Raw genomic sequence first — 17,330 nt, 5'->3', positions numbered from 1 at the left:
TCAATCCAGATTCCCAAGTATGGTCTTTGTAAATTAATCTGCCTAAGGACAGAACTTTGCCAGCAAGTTCTTCTCGCCCATGTGACCTTCCAGCCACTTGTGAAGGGCTTATTTCCAATCTTCAGTGATAGTTTGAAGCTTGTGGCTGGGGTGGGGAAGACGTCTAGAGTACCTAACAGGAGATACTTTGAACTATTGGTGTTGTGAGACAAACTAAGGGATAGGTCACAGAATCTGTAGCATTTCTGATGGTTTCCAATTTCCTTTTCATGAAAATATTGGAGCAGGAGCAACTGGATTGATCAGCTTATAGATAATAAAAACTAAAATGTTAATATCAACTCAAAATGTAGCTTTCCCATATACTTAGAAGGATAATAAAACAACACTATGACTGCTATTACAAAACATTTTATGTTTCTACCTAACATGTGAAATCAAAATTTTCAGTGCCTACATCAACAAAATAAAAAATAAAACTGATGGTAATTATTATCTCATTTTATCAATAAGTTATTTCACCTATATATACACAAATTAATTGAAAAATATCTATTCACTTATCTCATTAAGAGATGAATTTCTAGTAAATGATTAGTTTATATTTAATACTTACCTATTAAAATAAATAATTTCTTGTTTTTTTAAAGCAACTATATACTCATAGTAATTTTTATTTGTTTTTCTTACATATACATGACAGTACAGTGTATCTTGACATTTTATATATACATGGAGTATAACTTATTGGAATCAGGATCCCATTCTTGAGATTGTACATAATGTGGAGTTGTCTATTCATATATGCACAGGTTGTCTATTCATATATGCACATCAGACATTTACGTCCAATTCATTCTACTATCTTTCCTATTTCTATTTCCCCTCTCTTCTCTTCATTACCCTTTGTCTAATCCAATGGACTTCTATTCTCCCTCCCACACACTTTTTGGTGTTAGCATCTGCATGTTAGAAAAAACATTTGGCCTTTGTTTTTTTGGGATTTATTTCACTTGGCATGATTTTCTCCAGCTCCATCCATTTACTGGCCAATGCCATAATTTCATTCTTCTTTATGGCTGAGTAATATTCCTTGTGCAAATATGCCACACTTTCCTTATTCATTCATCTGTTGAAGGGCACCAAGGTTGGTTTCATAGCTTAGATATTGTGAATTGAGCTGCTATAAAAATCGATACAGCTGTGTCACTGTAGTATGCTGATTGTGGTCCTTTGGGTTTATACTAAGGAGTAGGATAACTGGGTCAAATGGTGGTTCCATTCCAAGTTTTCTGAGAAATCTCATACTGCTTTCCAGAGTGATCACACCAATTTGCAATCCCACAAGCAATTATTAGTGTGCCTTTTCCCCACATCCTCGTCAACATTTATTGTTACTTGTATTCTTGATAACTGCCATTCTTACTGTTGTGAGAGGAAATCTCAGTGTAGTTTTAATTCACATTGGAGGATCTATTCGGTAATGTGAGAGATGTGTTAAAGTCATGCAGTATTATTGTGTTATTGTCTACTTGATTCTTGAAATTGAGAAGAGTTTGTTTGATGTATGTAGAGGCTATATTGTTTGGGGCATAAATACTGAAGATTATTATGTCTTGTTGATAATATATATATATATATATAATATATTATATACATAATATATATTATATAATGATATATTTTTATATATTTATATATATAAATATTATGTATAATATTTATATATATATATTATATATATTTTCCCCTAAGCACTATGAAATGTCCTTCTTTGTCTCTTTTGATTAACTTTGGCTTGGAGTCCATTTTATCTGATATGAGGATAGAAACCCCTACTTGTTTACGAGATCCACATGGATTATGTTTTTCCCCATCCTTTTCCTTTAGACAGTGGATGTCTCTGCCTATGAGGTGCTTCTCTTGGAGACAGCATATTGTTGGGCCTTGTTTGTTCATTGAATCTGCTGGTCTATGTCTTTTGATTGATGAGTTTAGGCCACTAATGTTCAAGGTTATTATTGAGATATGGTTTGTGTTCCCAGGCATTTTGGCTTATATCTCGTTTTTTATTTGAATTAGTTTCTGCTTTGATAGACTATTCTTCTAGTGTAGTCTTTACTTTTGCTGTGTTCACTTCTTTAATTTTTCGTTTCTTCTTCATGAAGTACTTTATTGAGTATGTTTTGTAGTGCAATTTTTCCAGTTTTGAAGACTTTTAACTTTTCTTTATCATGGAAAGTTTTTATTTCTTTGTCAATTCTGAAGCTTATTTCCTACAGTAAAAACAGTAAGTTTGCAAAAGGCTTTACAGTTTTGAATTATGGAGAGGGAGAGGGAAGAAGTGATGTAGCATATGATGATTATGAGGGAGGAGGAGAGACGATAGAAGTAAAAAAATTAAAGGAAGAGGCATAGAGAGAACAGTGGAGATAGGTTGTTAGCAGATGAAAGAAAAAGAATCAAGTAAAACAGGTAAGTGAGAGAAAAATACATGTAATGTAGAAATTTTAAAAATTAAAAATAAAAATAAAAGAATACGTAACAAATCTGAAATATACTAATGAAACATCCTAGTCCTCAAAATACTCATCGATGAAAAATCACTGGCTTCAAAAATGCTAGAAATGAGAAATAAATTTGAATATGTACAAATGTCCATGAACTATTAAGGTCACAATTAAACAGAGAAAAAGAATTAATAAAAGACTCAATGAAAAGCTCAAGAATTGTTTCTGTTGGAGTTCAAAAGGTTCTTAGCTTCCCTTCTCAGCAGTGTTAGGTGCGGTGGTCTGGAGTGTGATGCTTGCTCCACCCTCAGGGTGGGGCTGCTGGAGTGGGAGAGGAAATCCTGTAGGTGGGACTCCTGGAAGTAGACTTAGGTGGGCTCCAGGTTCTTCTATGAATGCCAGTTGGTCTGGAGATTTAAATTCGCACACCTCCACAGCCGAGCAATTGCTGGTCCACCCTGGAGGACTGCACCCAAGGATCTCCCCTGAGTTCTACTTGTGCAATGGCGGAGCGAATTTTTGGTTCACCATGTCACTTGCAGACCCCATGTTTCTGGTCTCAGGTTCAGTCTATAATATCAATGTCATCCACCACTGTCCTTTTGAATTTTTTTTGCCAGGCTCATCTCCCCCAGTGGGTCCTGCAAGCAACTGGATTTGGGGGGGTGGGCAGGGCTGGAGAGCAGGGTTTCCATGACCAGTTGTTCCTGTTTAAACTTCTGCCCACGTCTGATTTTCTCCTTGTCACTTGGGCTCACTCGCTGTGGTACTTGGGTTTGCCAGGAATCACCTCCCCAAGATGATGGCCCTGGCACGGTTGGCTGCAAAGCGGTTCCTTGTTCCTTTGTTCTCTGCACACATCCGAGACGGGCTACTTTTCTGCCTAAGTATATTGCATAGCACACCTTCCAGCTTAATTGGGCTTTGTTTTGGATCTCTAAACTCTCAGTACCCAGACACTCCTCAGGCCTCATACAAATGTGAATTCCTTAAGTTTCCTCATCCATCCACTTTGCTCTCAGAGGGCAGCTCTGGCTGTTGCCTCCAGCCACGGTAGTGGGCGGTGCTGGGGATTTCTTCCTTATTTTATTATATCCAACCTCCTAAGTCTGCAATCTGCTTTGAATGTCCAGTGATAAATCCCAGTAAATTTGCCCCCACTTTTTTTTCTTTTCACCCACTTTGCCGAAAAGCTGCTTTCTTGGTCTCATACCACGGAACAGCCAGGGAGGAGGCCTTCTCTATTCCACCATTGCCACAGTCTGGCTGGGCACAATTCAGGAGCCACCTGTCAAAAGAAACGAACTTTATTTTTAGAACCACACAAGCCAAACAAAACAGCTCCTCAGGAAAAAACCTTCAGAGCCCAACTGCTACCATTGGCTTCCCACAAGCCCCTCAACCTCCCCCACTCCTCCTGCTCTTGAGGCCGATTGGCTGGGTCTCGTGGGCAGAGCCAAAAAAGTCCCCCAATGAGCAGCTCCATGGCCTGAAAGGGCGGGGAAACAGTCCAATGAGCATCGCGGCAGAGGAGCCAATCAGTTGGCAGCTAGAAGTTTGCTGGGGCCGCTGTGAGCCAATCATCAGCTGGCAGCTGGAAGTTTGCTGGCAGCTGGAAGTTTGCTGGGGCTGCTGTGAGCCAATCATCAGCTGGCAGCTGGAAGTTTGCTGGCAGCTGGAAGTTTGCTGGGGCCCCTTTGGCTGTGGCTCTCAACACACCATCTTGAAGCCTCCCTCATATTAAGATAATTTACCACAAAAAACTTGACATTTGGAGCCTTACAACCACAATATATGCATACATATGTTAAATATGGACTTTTATTGCATATTATAGAGAAAAACAATTTTTTAAGGATAAATACATGTTATACTGCGATAATCTGGAAGAAATAAAATAGAAATACGTTTTCAAGAACTAAAATTAACAGACATTAACTTTGAATACATAGCAACAAACACAGATTTGTAAGGTTGGAGTATCACTGATGGCCATAAAGTCGGATATTTCATTTAAAGGGCCATTATTTCAAATTTACTAGAAATTTTATCTTAAAAGCTGTAAAAAATGCACTCTTCTAAGACAAACTCTAAGGTATGGTGAAGTGGGCCTTTATCCCAGCAGCTCATGGTATTGGGGCAGAAGGATCATGAGTTCAAAGCCAGCCTTAGCCACTTAGTAAGACCCTGTCTCAAAAATAAAAAATAAAAAGGCTGGGATGTGGCTCAGTGGTCAAATTCCCTGTGTTCGATCCCCAGAACCAAAACAGACAAAAAAGTAGACAAACAAACTTTAAGGATGTAAGGGTTAGGCCTAACTCCCGACTCAGTGCTGTGCTCCTGTAATCTAGCAACTCAGGAGGAGGATGTAGGAGGATAGCAAGTTCAAGGTCAGCCTTGGCAGCTCAGCAAGGTCCTGTCTAATAAAAATAAATAAAATGGCCTGGGGATTAGTTTAGTGATGGAGCACCCCGGGGTTAAATAACCACTACCAAATTAATAAAAAAGAATTTTTTGAAGGATAGATCTGCACTAGAGTAAAAGAGCACACAGACCCCCCGAGATAATTCACTTATCGTCCTTTTTTTGACCTGAAAAATTTAACCAAGCTTTCATTTATCAAAGCTGGCTTTCCTGCTATTATTTAAGGTTATAGAAAAGAATTAGATGAAATTTACTTTAAAAATTTTCAGCTGAAATATTCTGAGCCATGATCTAATACATGAAGTGCCTCTCTGTGGTGTCTCTGAGTGTGTGAAGACGTCTTTGTGGGTTCGTTGTTAACAGAAATTACTTAGAACCCCAACCTGGCTGTTGGATATTCTGACATTTGAGTGCCATTCCTTCTCACCTCCCTCACCTTTTATGAGGATAGGGCAATACTGTAAGAACCTGGTAAACAGATAAATCTTGTTTTATTTTTATCCTGAATTAATGGATATTCAATAGTTATCCCAAATGTCGAATTAAAAATGTGTGCATCACAACAAAGACAATGAGAAGAGTCTTGGAAAAGCACTGGCCAGGAATAATTCGATTACAATTTCAAAGGTCAGCTCACCTTCAATGTGAAAAGAGATTTGGGGGCAAGGATGATACAGACACTGTCAAATTTGTCTTGGTCATCCAGAGAGAAATAGGTGGTTTCCTATGCTCGTTGGGGGAGGAGAAATAGGGAGAGTTGAGAAATACACAGGATGAAAAAATGGCAAAACTTGGTGATTAGTTAAATGTTGTGGATGTGTTGGGGTGCAGGGGACATGACCGAGAAGGAGAAGTTAACAGATTCCTGACGTTGTCAACCAGGTGGCCGTTCATTAGGAGACAAACAAGCAAGAAGAAAAACATAGGGGGAAAAGCTATGAATTTATCAAGTTTGAGATGGAAATGTTTGATACATCTTTGATTTAGGACCATAAAGAGAGGCTTGAACAATGACGGAGCGATGGTGGCTGAAGCCAAAGGAGGAGACGGGGTGACACTGGGTGGGTTAGCCAATAAAGCACATGGGGCTTGGTGGAATGACACCAGGAGGACAGACGGAAAAGGAGGAATTGCACAGAAATCTAGAAGGAAGGGAGAAGGATTAGCTTTTTTGAGTCCGAGACAGAGACAGGATATTTTCAAAACCATGTGCACTTCTGTCAAGGATTCAAGTAAGAAAGGGTGAGATGTGGGTGCAGGAAGGCCTGGGGAAGGCTGAAGCCAGTGGAGAACCAAGCGAGAGGGAAAGGTGGGGAGAAGGTGGTCCGCAGCGCTCCAAGGGCTTTGGCAGACCGAGGGAAGAGGGGGGGCGAAAGCGCCAAGCCTGGAAACAAGGAGGGTCTTCTCCCCTGGGCCTCCCTCACTCGCTTGTCCCCAACCTAAATGAGAAGTATTGAGGAGTTAAATATGCCGAGGAAACCTTGAGGAAAGATATCAGATCCTGAGGGCAAGTGGAATAATTAGCCTTCAATTCTAGGAGTTATTTAAATTCCTTAACAAGAGAAAAGAAGGAAAGACTCCCGTAGATGCATGCACACTGGTAGATTTTATCTTAAGTAATTGGAAATCTTGGCTATGCGTGGCTTCTTCTGCATGAAGGGAAGCTGCAGGATTCTTTACCAGAGCAATGGGAGAGATGTTTGGTGTTCAGGGGAGATTGAAAGGTGCTGTGTTGTTAATGATATTGACATAAACATTCCACAGGTTATTTCACAAAGAACAGAATTTTGCAATCTGCCTTTGTTATGTAATCCTTGCAGACCATCCTGACAGGTAAAATGACAGGCAAAATGAAAATAAATGGATGGGTTAGATTATATTTTTGTGCCCTTTTGTTATGAATTTTCCTCTTCCTACCATATTTGGATAAGTAGAAAAATTTTTATCGATATGATATACAATATTTTCATTTTTTAGACATCATCTTGAGGTTGTTTTTCAACCCATGCTTATCTTGATCCACAATACACATTTACATATAACGTTGATAATTTTCCAGAAACAAATCATGGCAGATATTTCTGAAGTCACAGACGTGGCACATTGCCTGGTCTAACTTTCTGTAAACACTGCAGCATGAAAAGTGGGTTTTTAAAGAGTAATTTTGGAAATATACTTCAGTGCGACCTTGGGGAAAAAAGACCTTACAAGAGAATATACTAAATAAATATTAAATAAAAGGACATGGGCTTGGAAAATGCTTTCTGATGCTGACTCACTCACTTTATCTGGTACCTGCTATTTCTGTCACTTGCAATTTAACCAATGTGACATGTCATTTGTGGATGACATTCATAATGTTTCTAAATTAATCGTCTCTAGCATCCACAAGCCCACTGCTTTCAAATTTCAGTTTCTAAATAGATTGTTACAACTCCATTAATCTAAACCTAAAGTCAAAGAGGTAAGTGGCAAAATTAAAGTGAGTTCCAGTTGAAACTCAAAACTGCAAAATAATCAGTTTAACTCAGTTTTTCAAGTAGAAAGTAGCTGTTTCATTAATTTATCAGTTTTCTCTGCTATATATTACTTTAGTAGCTTCAGATGCACACTGCGTCATTTCTTATATTTAGTTATTTTGCTCTTCTGTGCTTCAAAGGAACACTGAGAAGGACAGTGTGGCTGAGCAGGAGATGAGGGGGGAGGGATGGTACAACCAAGTGGATAAAATAACTTTAAAGTGCGTCTTTTGCTGATTGGGAACTTGCTGACGGGATCTGAACAGAGAGAAATTACAGGATCTGAATTACTTTCCAGAGCTTTCTTTGGCTGCTGTTTTGAGAAAAAGAGCATGGGGCCACACGTGGAAACAGAAGGATGGAGGCTACTCCTATGCTAAGTGAGGGATCCTGGCAGCTTTTAATCAGAATAGCAGTGGTGGATTTGGAGAGAGGTAACTGGATTTATAATTGTTGTAAAGGCTCAGCTAATAAATCAAATTGACTTGCTTTTAATTTGGATGGCACATGAGAGGATTGAATTAATACATCCAGTATTGTTGACCTGGTCCACAGGGAAGATGGGATTGATAGCTGCTGAGTTGGTGAAGACTGATGGACCAACAGGTTGAGGGAGAAGTTCTGACTTTGGCTTTCCAGGGTGTTGAGTTTGAGATGTCTACAGAGGTGAGAAATTGAAACCTGGAAATATATCCCAAGTTCAGTAGAAAACACAGGCTACAAATAGACATTTGGGGACGGTCAGCATTTTGATTAGTGCACAATGCCACCAGTGCATGTGAGCTGACCTATGGAGCAAATGTGTGACATTCACAGGGCCAAGGATGAACCTTGGGACACTCCAAAATTCTATTCTGTATTCCAGCCCATCTGGGAAATTTGTCTAAAGATACATTGTGAAATTTCTTAGGGGACGATCTTTTATTATCTTTAAAACTTGTATTTGCTCTGTCATAAACTTCTGAAATTTATGAATGCAATGTAATAACTGGGCACGGTGACACATGCCTGTAATCCCAGCAACTCAGGAGGATGTGAAGAAGGAGGATCACAAGTTCAAGCTCAGTCTCAGCAATTTACCAAGACCCTAAGCAACTTAGTAAGGCCCTGTCTGAAAATAAGTACATAAGTAAGTAAGCAAATAAATAAGTAAATTAAATAAAAAAGCCAATAGACAATGCAAGTGTGGCTCAGTAGTTAAGTTCCTCTGAGTTCAATCCCAAGTACCAAAAAAAAAAAAAGTAAAGAAATTAATGCAGTATACTCTTGCCTTTTCCTGAAGATACTAGTTACTTTTTAAATCAGTGTATTATTTTATTCCGTAGTTTGTGTCCTCTTGTTAGTGTCTCCCCTGCCACCTGGCATTCTGTTTCTTAATCTTGGTGTTAGCCATTTTTTCCCCTTTCTTCTTGCTCCTGGGTTCTTTGAATGTTCAGAGAGCTTTGATTTTGACATTGACATTGATGAGTAAAAATAGAAATTTTAAAGTGTCTGGTGTGGATTTCCTTTGCTGTTGTTTAGGGAAATTTACATTCTGACTCCTTTAGACAATGAGAAGATTTATTGATTGACATAGTTTCTTGTGGATTAAAAGGTAAGACTTCTGAAAGTAAGCCAGGGCCATCAAGTGTCCACAGGAAGCTGAATTTTCTTTTGGTGAACCCAACTCAAAAAACAGTTTAACTCTTGCAGCTCGCCATTTCCTCTGTCAAAGTGACTTTCCTTTTATTTTACCTTGGATTAATGTCACACTAGTTAACTCACATGGTAGTGGGTTGAACATGCAGAGACCAAGGGTCATGAATTCTGCATATTTCTTGCTCTGACTCTCAACTCCTCTGAGCTCTCTTTACGGCACTAACTGAACCATTTCGGCAAAATCAGCTCCTGTCCCTAGTGTACTCCATTGCCTTTGTGTTGGGCCTCTGGCCTCTTTGGCTAGGCTTCCTCTACTATCTCTATTAGCTTATTGCTTTTCAGAAAATCATTTTACTGGATTTTATCTTTATAACTACAGATGCAGTGTTGAATTCAGATGCAGATAATGAATTCAGTAAAAAGCCTCTTGAAGTTTTCTCCATCTAGTTAGTAACTTTGTAAATTACAAAGATGCTTATGCTTCTTTAAAATATGGTTCATGCCAGGCGTGTTGGTGCATGCCTATAACCCCAGAGGCTTGGGAGGCTGAGGCAGGAGGATCTCGAGTTCAAAGCCAGCCTCAGCCAAAGCGAGGCACTAAGCAACTCAGTGAGACCCTGTCTCTAAGTGAAATACAAAATCGGGTTGGGGATGTGGCTCAGTGATCGAATGACCCTGAGTTCAATCCCCAATAATAAAAAAGAAAATATATGGTTCATTTTTCTGTAGAGTAGGGATAATAATAGCAGTGCCTAACATTTGGATCACTATCAGCATGAACTAAGACAATGTTTCAAGTTCAGTTCCTGGAGACTAGAACATACTGGTAATATTATTAGCATTAACAATGTCATGAATAATCCTGTTTTTAAATTTTTGAATAGGCTGTACTATATTGTCTTGTATATTCTAATTTATCATGAGATTATATACAAGTTATATATAATTAATGATGGAAACATTTACCTATATGATATAAGGAAGGTATACATTAATAAAATAGAACAGCATGTATGTATAGCTACATATTTTATATATTTATTTAATTTCATATTTCTGCTAAAAACTTCTAATTATAAGAACAGGTGTGGAGAAATATCACCATTTATGTTAATAGAATTTTTTAAATTCCTAAGTTTTTATACCTGTTCCTAGGTTTTATTGGTATTTTTCGGTATTTTTATGTTTTATATACATTTTACCAACCCAAGCACCATTTATATATTTTTTTCTCCAAGTTTGCCTCCGCTACAATGAATTTAATATTTATACTTATGTTAAATAGATATAAGACTGATTATAAAAAGCACTGAGGTATTAATATTCTGGACTAAAAGATCAGAATTAATTCATTAATTTGGAAGTCAACTGACCCATTGTTAGGAATACGCAGAGGTAACTGAGTTTTGTCCACTTTTCAATTGAAGGATGAGATTTATGGAGACTTGCTGATTTTTTTTTTCCTAACAAATCAGTATTTTTCAACTACAAGCATTGTAATAAATGGTCCAACTATAATAGTTATAATAGCAACAACAAGGCCTGTCAGAATCCACATGGAAAATAAAAAAAGATTTTACAAAATCAGAAAGATTAATGGGCATTAGTCTGGAACCAGCTAGCTTTTGTAGCGTGTTGTGATTATAGTTCGAACTTTGCTTTTCAGCCTGACATTCTTCACAGTCAACATGAAAGTGAAACAGGAGGAATTTCAGGAGACATAAAGGAAAAATCTACACCTCAAAACAGCAAGGATAGAGTCATCTGTGAGCTAAGAGCAGAGGTAAGGTATTGGATAAAGGGTGTAACATTATTAAATCACACTTGAAAATTACTAAATTATATACCATTTTAAATTGCACAAATGAGATTACTTATGAGGGTGAGTGCTGCTTGTATAATAATAAGCTTATATACTTTATGTAAGATTCTTTGGAATGATACTCCTAAATAGATGTGAGCTATCTGAGCAATCCAATAGACAATGCAAGTCTTATTGTGGGTAAATATCTATTGAAAGTTCAATCATCTGATGGAACATAATGTTAACTTATTTTTAGAAACAATGACATACAAAATATGTGGCATGTGGATTCTGGTGACATTATCAACGCTATTAGCAGCTAACAACACTGAGACACAGGATAAATTCACATTGGTTATAGCTAATTGATTTATTTTCCGTTCTGACTAGCAACTGCAACCAATAAATTTTCATGGATTTGTAAACTCAGAGTGTTTGTCCTGTTTTAGATACAAAGCAGAAATTATTATTCCTGGACATAGGAGGAGGGGTTGAATTATTTATATTTCATTGAAAACTGTGTTGCGTTAAAAATAGAAAATAGCAAATTATTTATTTTATAACGGGTGATTCTGGACAAATGCTTTGGATACACATGTGTAGGAACAAGTTAGGAAATGGAAAAGAAGTTGGTGAAAATATAGGCTGGGGGGAAGGTGATTTGGATGAGGCAATTTGTTTCCTATAAAACTCTTCAAAAGACAGAGCTCATGCTGGAGTGTATTTTATGTCAGATGAACCAAGTGCATTGGGAAGTGCGTAGATTTGGGAGTCAGAAGCAGCAGAATCATCTTCTGATTATTTTGTTGAATTCCTGAAGCCCCTCTGTGTCTGAGTTTACAGAGATGGGAGTGATAATAGTCACAGCCATTACATAGGGGCTTTAAAAACAAAAATGTGCCTGGGGAATACTTGGTGGAGAAGAGTTCTTGTACTTTGGTACTCAGCCCAGCTGTTCTGGAAAGTCGGGGCTTCAGGTCTTGCCTGCACTGCCTCTCCCTGCTGCCGGGCTGTCCTTACCCCTCGCCCTCAAGACGCCTTGCAGGTGTTGGGACCAGGAATATGCACCAACAGATCCAGATGAGAAGGTGACTATTGAAAACAACCGCTTTTCAGTCAAAGGAGAAAAGAACGGCTCTTGTGCCTTTTGTTTCTAAGAGGCTTCCAATCCTCAGGACAGCTGCCACTTTCCCTGGGCTCTGCGCTCTCTAGAGCACCTTTGATAAAGCACTGCTGGACGTGCACCTAACACCAGAAACAGAGGAGGAGACCTGTCAGACTGCTTCCTGTAGCTCTCCTCAAAACCAGGGGTGTGGGTGCATACACGCGCGTGTGTAATGTTTTTAAAGAGCAGTTTTAGTTTTACTGTAGAATTTGGCAGGAAATAGAGTTTATATATTCACCCCTGTCTGTACGACATCTCTCAGGATTATGGTGCTTAGTAAAATCGATGAACCAACGTCCACACATTATCAACTGAGTCCAGGGTTTCCATTAGGTTTCACTATTTGTTGTACATTCTGTAGGTTTTGGCAAATGTCTAGTCACAAGCATCTATCCTAAAACTCCTGTATAAAACTCCTGTAAAAAGCCATCCTTTTCTCCTTTGACTGAAAAGCGGCTGTTTTCAATAGTCACCTTTCTCATCTGGATCTGTTGGTGCATATCCCTGGTCCCAACACTTATCCCTCCCTTCCCTGAAACCCTGATGACCACTGATCTTTTCTTTGTCTCCATACTTGCCTTTTCCAGAATATCGTGCGGTTAGAATCATACAGTGTGTTGTATTTTCCGATGGACTTCTTCAACTGAGCAATATGTATTTAAGGTTCATTGACATCCTTTTTTTGGTGGCTTGATAGTTCATTTCTCTTTAGTGGTGAATAATATCACATTGTCTCGATATACCACGTTTTGTTTATCTCTTCACCTTTTGAAAAGTATTTCTTCCCTATTTTTTTCTAGTATACATAAAGCTCCTAAAAATTTTTTTCTGCAAGTTTTCAAGTGGAAATAAGTTTCAACTCCTTTGGATTAATACCAAGGATGTCTATTGCTGAATCATATGGTAATTAGAGGTTCAGTTTTGTACGAGACTGACAAACTGTCTTCCGAAGAAGTGGCTGAAGCTCTTTGCATTTGCTCCACATCGTCACCAGAATTTGATGCTTGGATTTTGGAAATTCTAGTGGTTTTGCAGGGGCATGTCGTTGTGGTTATAGTCTAAAGTTTCCTAGTCAAGTGGGATACTGATGTTTGTTTCTATGCCTGTTTGTTATTTTGTCATCTGTGATGGGTTTTGTGTTCATATCTTTTGTCAACTCTTAAGTAAGCTTGTTTATTTTCTTATGATTGGGCTTTACGAGTTCTTTGTGTATTTTGTTTAACAGTGAGCTGCCAGATCTGTGTTTTGCTAATATTTTCTCCTAAACACATAAAACTTCAAGAGTATGCATTAAAGAGGATCAAATGTAAATAAAATTTGCAATATTTTTTAAAAGTTAACAACTTTAGCCCAAAGAAGTTAATTATAATAAATCTTTTGAAAAATGATGTGATTATTTTAGGATGATCATATCCAATTGTTTTATTTTAAACATTTCCATATCTAAGCATGTTTATTATAGAAATAATTGGAAAGTATAGAGAAGTAAAAAAGAAAAAAAACATATACATATTAATGTATTTGCTTATATATGTATAAATAGATATTATATATATAAATATATATGGTTTCTTAAAATTATACTTTTTATGTTCACATAAAATTGTGTAATTATATCAATTTTATTAAAATATAAACCATTTTTTAAAAATGGGTTCTTGCTTTTAGATATACAATCAACACTGTAATAAGTAGCCTCATGCAAATACATACATTTAAAAATGGCTTAAATTCCTCGAAGTAGAATGGCTTGGTCAAGAGGATGTTTATTTTTGAAATCTTTTATACACACTGCCAAGTGCTCCATTAGAAACATTATATCAATTTACATTTTCACTAAGTAGATCTAAAAACTCTATTATTCACAAAGCAAACATTAAAGACTCAGTAAAAGAGCAGAGGCTTTCCACCTAGGCAACCTGGGAAACAACTGGCAGTCTGCTGCGCTCCTGGGGTTTTCTTTGGGCCGCATATACACCACAAAGATGTTAGCCGTCTGGGAACACCAATCGGTAGAGACAGATGAAGAAACAAAAGCCATAATGAAAATGTAACCTAAGTCGGTTTGCTTTTGTCAAAGGACCTGGGAAGATCAAAAGTTTGAGGAGAGTAATGCTTGAATCCAGCCAAACTCCCAGAAAAAAAAAAAAAAAAAAAAAAAAGAGCCCCACCTCCACTCCTGCTAGCAGAGGCTGAGTCGGGAGGACATCATTTCATCCTGGTCAGGTGGTAAGAAGTTCCCCAATCCTCCTTGGGAGGATTGCTATGGTTTAGATGAGGTGTCCTCCAAACTCTCATGTGGAGACATGCTAGAATTTCCAGAGGTGAAGTGATGAGATCATGAGATACTTAACCTAATTCATGGAGTGGATTAATCCACTGAAATAGATTAATTGGTTGGTAACTATACGCAGGTAGGGTGTGTCTAGAGGAAGTAGGTCATTGGGAGTGTGCCTTTGGGGTCTATATTTTGTCCTTGGGTAGAGGAGCTCTCTCTGCTTCCTGGCTGTCATGTTCTGAGGAGGTCTCTTCTGTCACCCTCCTGCCATGATGTTCTGCCTCGCCTCAGACCCGGAGCTTTGGAGTCAGCGAACCATGCGATGGACCTTTGAAACCGCGAGCCAAAGTAAACCTTTCCTCCTCTATGTTGTTCTCGTCAGGTTATTTGGTCACGGCCACAAAGAAGGTAACTAAATAGACGTCCATTGCTAGTTGGCACTAATGAGGCCCCCCAAGCTCTGGTGATGTCAGAGGAGACCCCATGCAGAACTATCTGGATGAGGTCCAGCAGGCAGAAAAAACTGCTGTCACTGCCCAGCAGTGAAAGGAGACCCTCAGTTGGGCCTCAGGGAGGCCAAGCGGCAAGTCAACCCTTCATCTTCCAGGGGTTTTCAGTAGGACTCTTCCATAGGGTCCAGTTTTGTGTGACGTAATACCCCACATATGCAGAATACAATGAATGTTACCAATTGAATGTTACTCATCCTGTCTCAAAGCAATCAATCAACAGATGCCGCCCCTGAAATGGCAACAATTTTTACTTATTTGGCAAGAGTTTTGGACAACACTCAGTAAGCAACTAGAAGTTAAATACATTTCTTAAAAAAAACAGTAAGCCTTTTAGTAAAGAAATTGAAAGTTGCAGCAAATAGATGGAAGATGTAATCAAAGAAACAATGGAAAACTTAGGCGCAAAGAGCACACTGAAAATTTTTAAATTAAGAATGGAGGAGACAAAAGAGAATCAATGAACTTGAAGGCAGACTAGTAGAAATGATCCTGTCTGAACACAAGAAGAAAGTTGGCTACAAAAAAAAATATGCATCCTCAGGGACATGTGGAATATATAACAAAAAAATATGTATATCGGCGGTCATTATCAGAGAAGTAGCACTAGGCGGGAGAGTACTGAAAAGATGAGTGAAATTTAGGGAAAGGGTCAAAATTACAGCCCAGAAGCTCAGCAGACTCCAAGGAGCATAAATCCAAAGACACCCATCATCAAGCCACACGGTAGTCAAGCTCAAGAGAATCTAGGGGAAACGTCTTGACCTCATCATGGCCAAAGCCTTGCCCCACTGCAGGGACGAGCATTCAGCAGCCATGGCACGTCCCACCAGAAACCGTGGAGGTCAAGACAGAAGCAGCATGCCAGTGTTCAAGTGTAAAAGACCGGCCGGCTGAACACGCAGTGCCTGATGAAAGGTTCTTGAGGACACCCGGAGAGCAAAAGGAATGTGACTCTAGCAAATCAGCATGTGAAAATGTGTCATCAAGAAAATTCAAACTAGAAGGACCATGAGATGTAACTACAGGGTGGCTAAAATTAGAATAAAATAGCCACAGCACTACGTACCAGTGAAGAAGCAAAGCCACGGGCCACTCATCTGTTGTTAGGGGAGCGTGAACTGGTGAGAGCACAGTGGAGAAGAGTTTGCCCGTTTCCAGCATAACAACTATCCTCTGGTGAAGCAGAGAACACCCGGGCATTTACGTTCTTAGGAAAGAAACTTAGATTCACATGAAACTGTAGGTGAATCTGTATACGGATTTAATTCGTAAATTCCAAAACCTGGAAACAATACTTAAGACCTTCAATGAGTGAAAAATCAAACTGTAGCTGAATATTCTTCAGCAATAGAACAGGGTGAACTCCCCATTCGCGAACCATCTCAAAGAGCCTCCAGAGAAGTACACGGAGTGGGGATCGTTAGTCCCAAAGACTGCATAGTCTGTGATTTTATTTACAGAATAATTTTTGAAGCAGCAAATTTAGAAACAGAGATAGATTTGCGGTTACCAGGGAGGCAGGTGTGTAGGAGTGTGTAGGAGTGGCCGATGTGACCCTTTGTGGTGGTGGGAACCCTCTGCCTTTTGACTGCCTTGTCCATGTTGGGTTGGGGTGTGTGCTGGAGTTGCAAGGTGTCATCGCTGAGGAAAACAGGGGAAGAGACACGTGGATTTACCTATATACCTTGCAAATGCCTGTGAATGGGCAATTATCTCAGAACAAAAATTCATTTCAAACACCCTAGTCCTCTTCCAAATGTATGCCAAGTTCCACCTTTTCATGTACTTTTCTAAAAATATGCCTCCCACATTTTCTTACCATTCCAGGATCCAAGAGAGCCAGGTCTAAGTTTTTATCTTAACAGTATCTAGTGTTTGGCTTCTCAGTAATTACACAGGCTGTCTAAGATTGTTTGCTTATGAGTTTGTTTGCAAACTGGTGTTAACAGCTTATCTAAAAGATGAATTGATTCTTATATGTAATAAGTAAAAGTGGGACACTACATGTAGTAGGTACTCAATAAATATGTCTCTCTTTCCATTCACATTTCATTTAGTATATTCTACATTGGCCAGACTATCCAGATTCTGAGATTTTAGTGACATTATACGTATACTTGTCAGAATGCTTCCACGTCCCTGTGTTTACTTAACCTCCGCTCAATTGTAGGCTATTCTGAGTGTAAAGGTACTGTCTTATAGCAAGTGCAATTCCTGCAGTTTTGGGTGCCAAATACACTCTCCTGGTATTATATTTTTTTTTCCCAAGACAGATTCATATACCATCCTCCATGCATAGGTTATGTGTTGATCCATAGGCTAATCTTTGAGAATTTTTTGGACAAAGACTATGAATGTCTTGAACTGGAAAGAACCTAAGGTACAATTCCTTGTTTCAGATGCCTGTTCTGATGTTAATGAACCACCCACAGTGGGCTCTCCTTGAGTGATCTCTCAGTGGTACATTTTGTCTGATACTT

General features: G+C 38.8%; 1 protein-coding gene across 1 annotated transcript in view; it reads left to right on the top strand.

Annotated features, from left to right (window-relative positions):
- The window catches only part of Ccdc102b (coiled-coil domain containing 102B), a 192,285-nt gene that overhangs the window by 57,782 nt on the left and 117,173 nt on the right, over window positions 1-17,330 (top strand). Inside the window, 1 exon segment of the mRNA XM_076837329.2 lies at window positions 10,758-10,874. Within this exon segment, the coding sequence (XP_076693444.2) occupies window positions 10,758-10,874 (117 nt within the window).

The sequence above is a fragment of the Callospermophilus lateralis genome, chromosome 17, assembly GCF_048772815.1.
Source record: "Callospermophilus lateralis isolate mCalLat2 chromosome 17, mCalLat2.hap1, whole genome shotgun sequence".
NCBI lineage: Eukaryota > Metazoa > Chordata > Mammalia > Rodentia > Sciuridae > Callospermophilus > Callospermophilus lateralis.
Note: the sequence above shows the minus strand (reverse complement) of the source record. Positions and strands in the feature narration are given on the sequence as shown.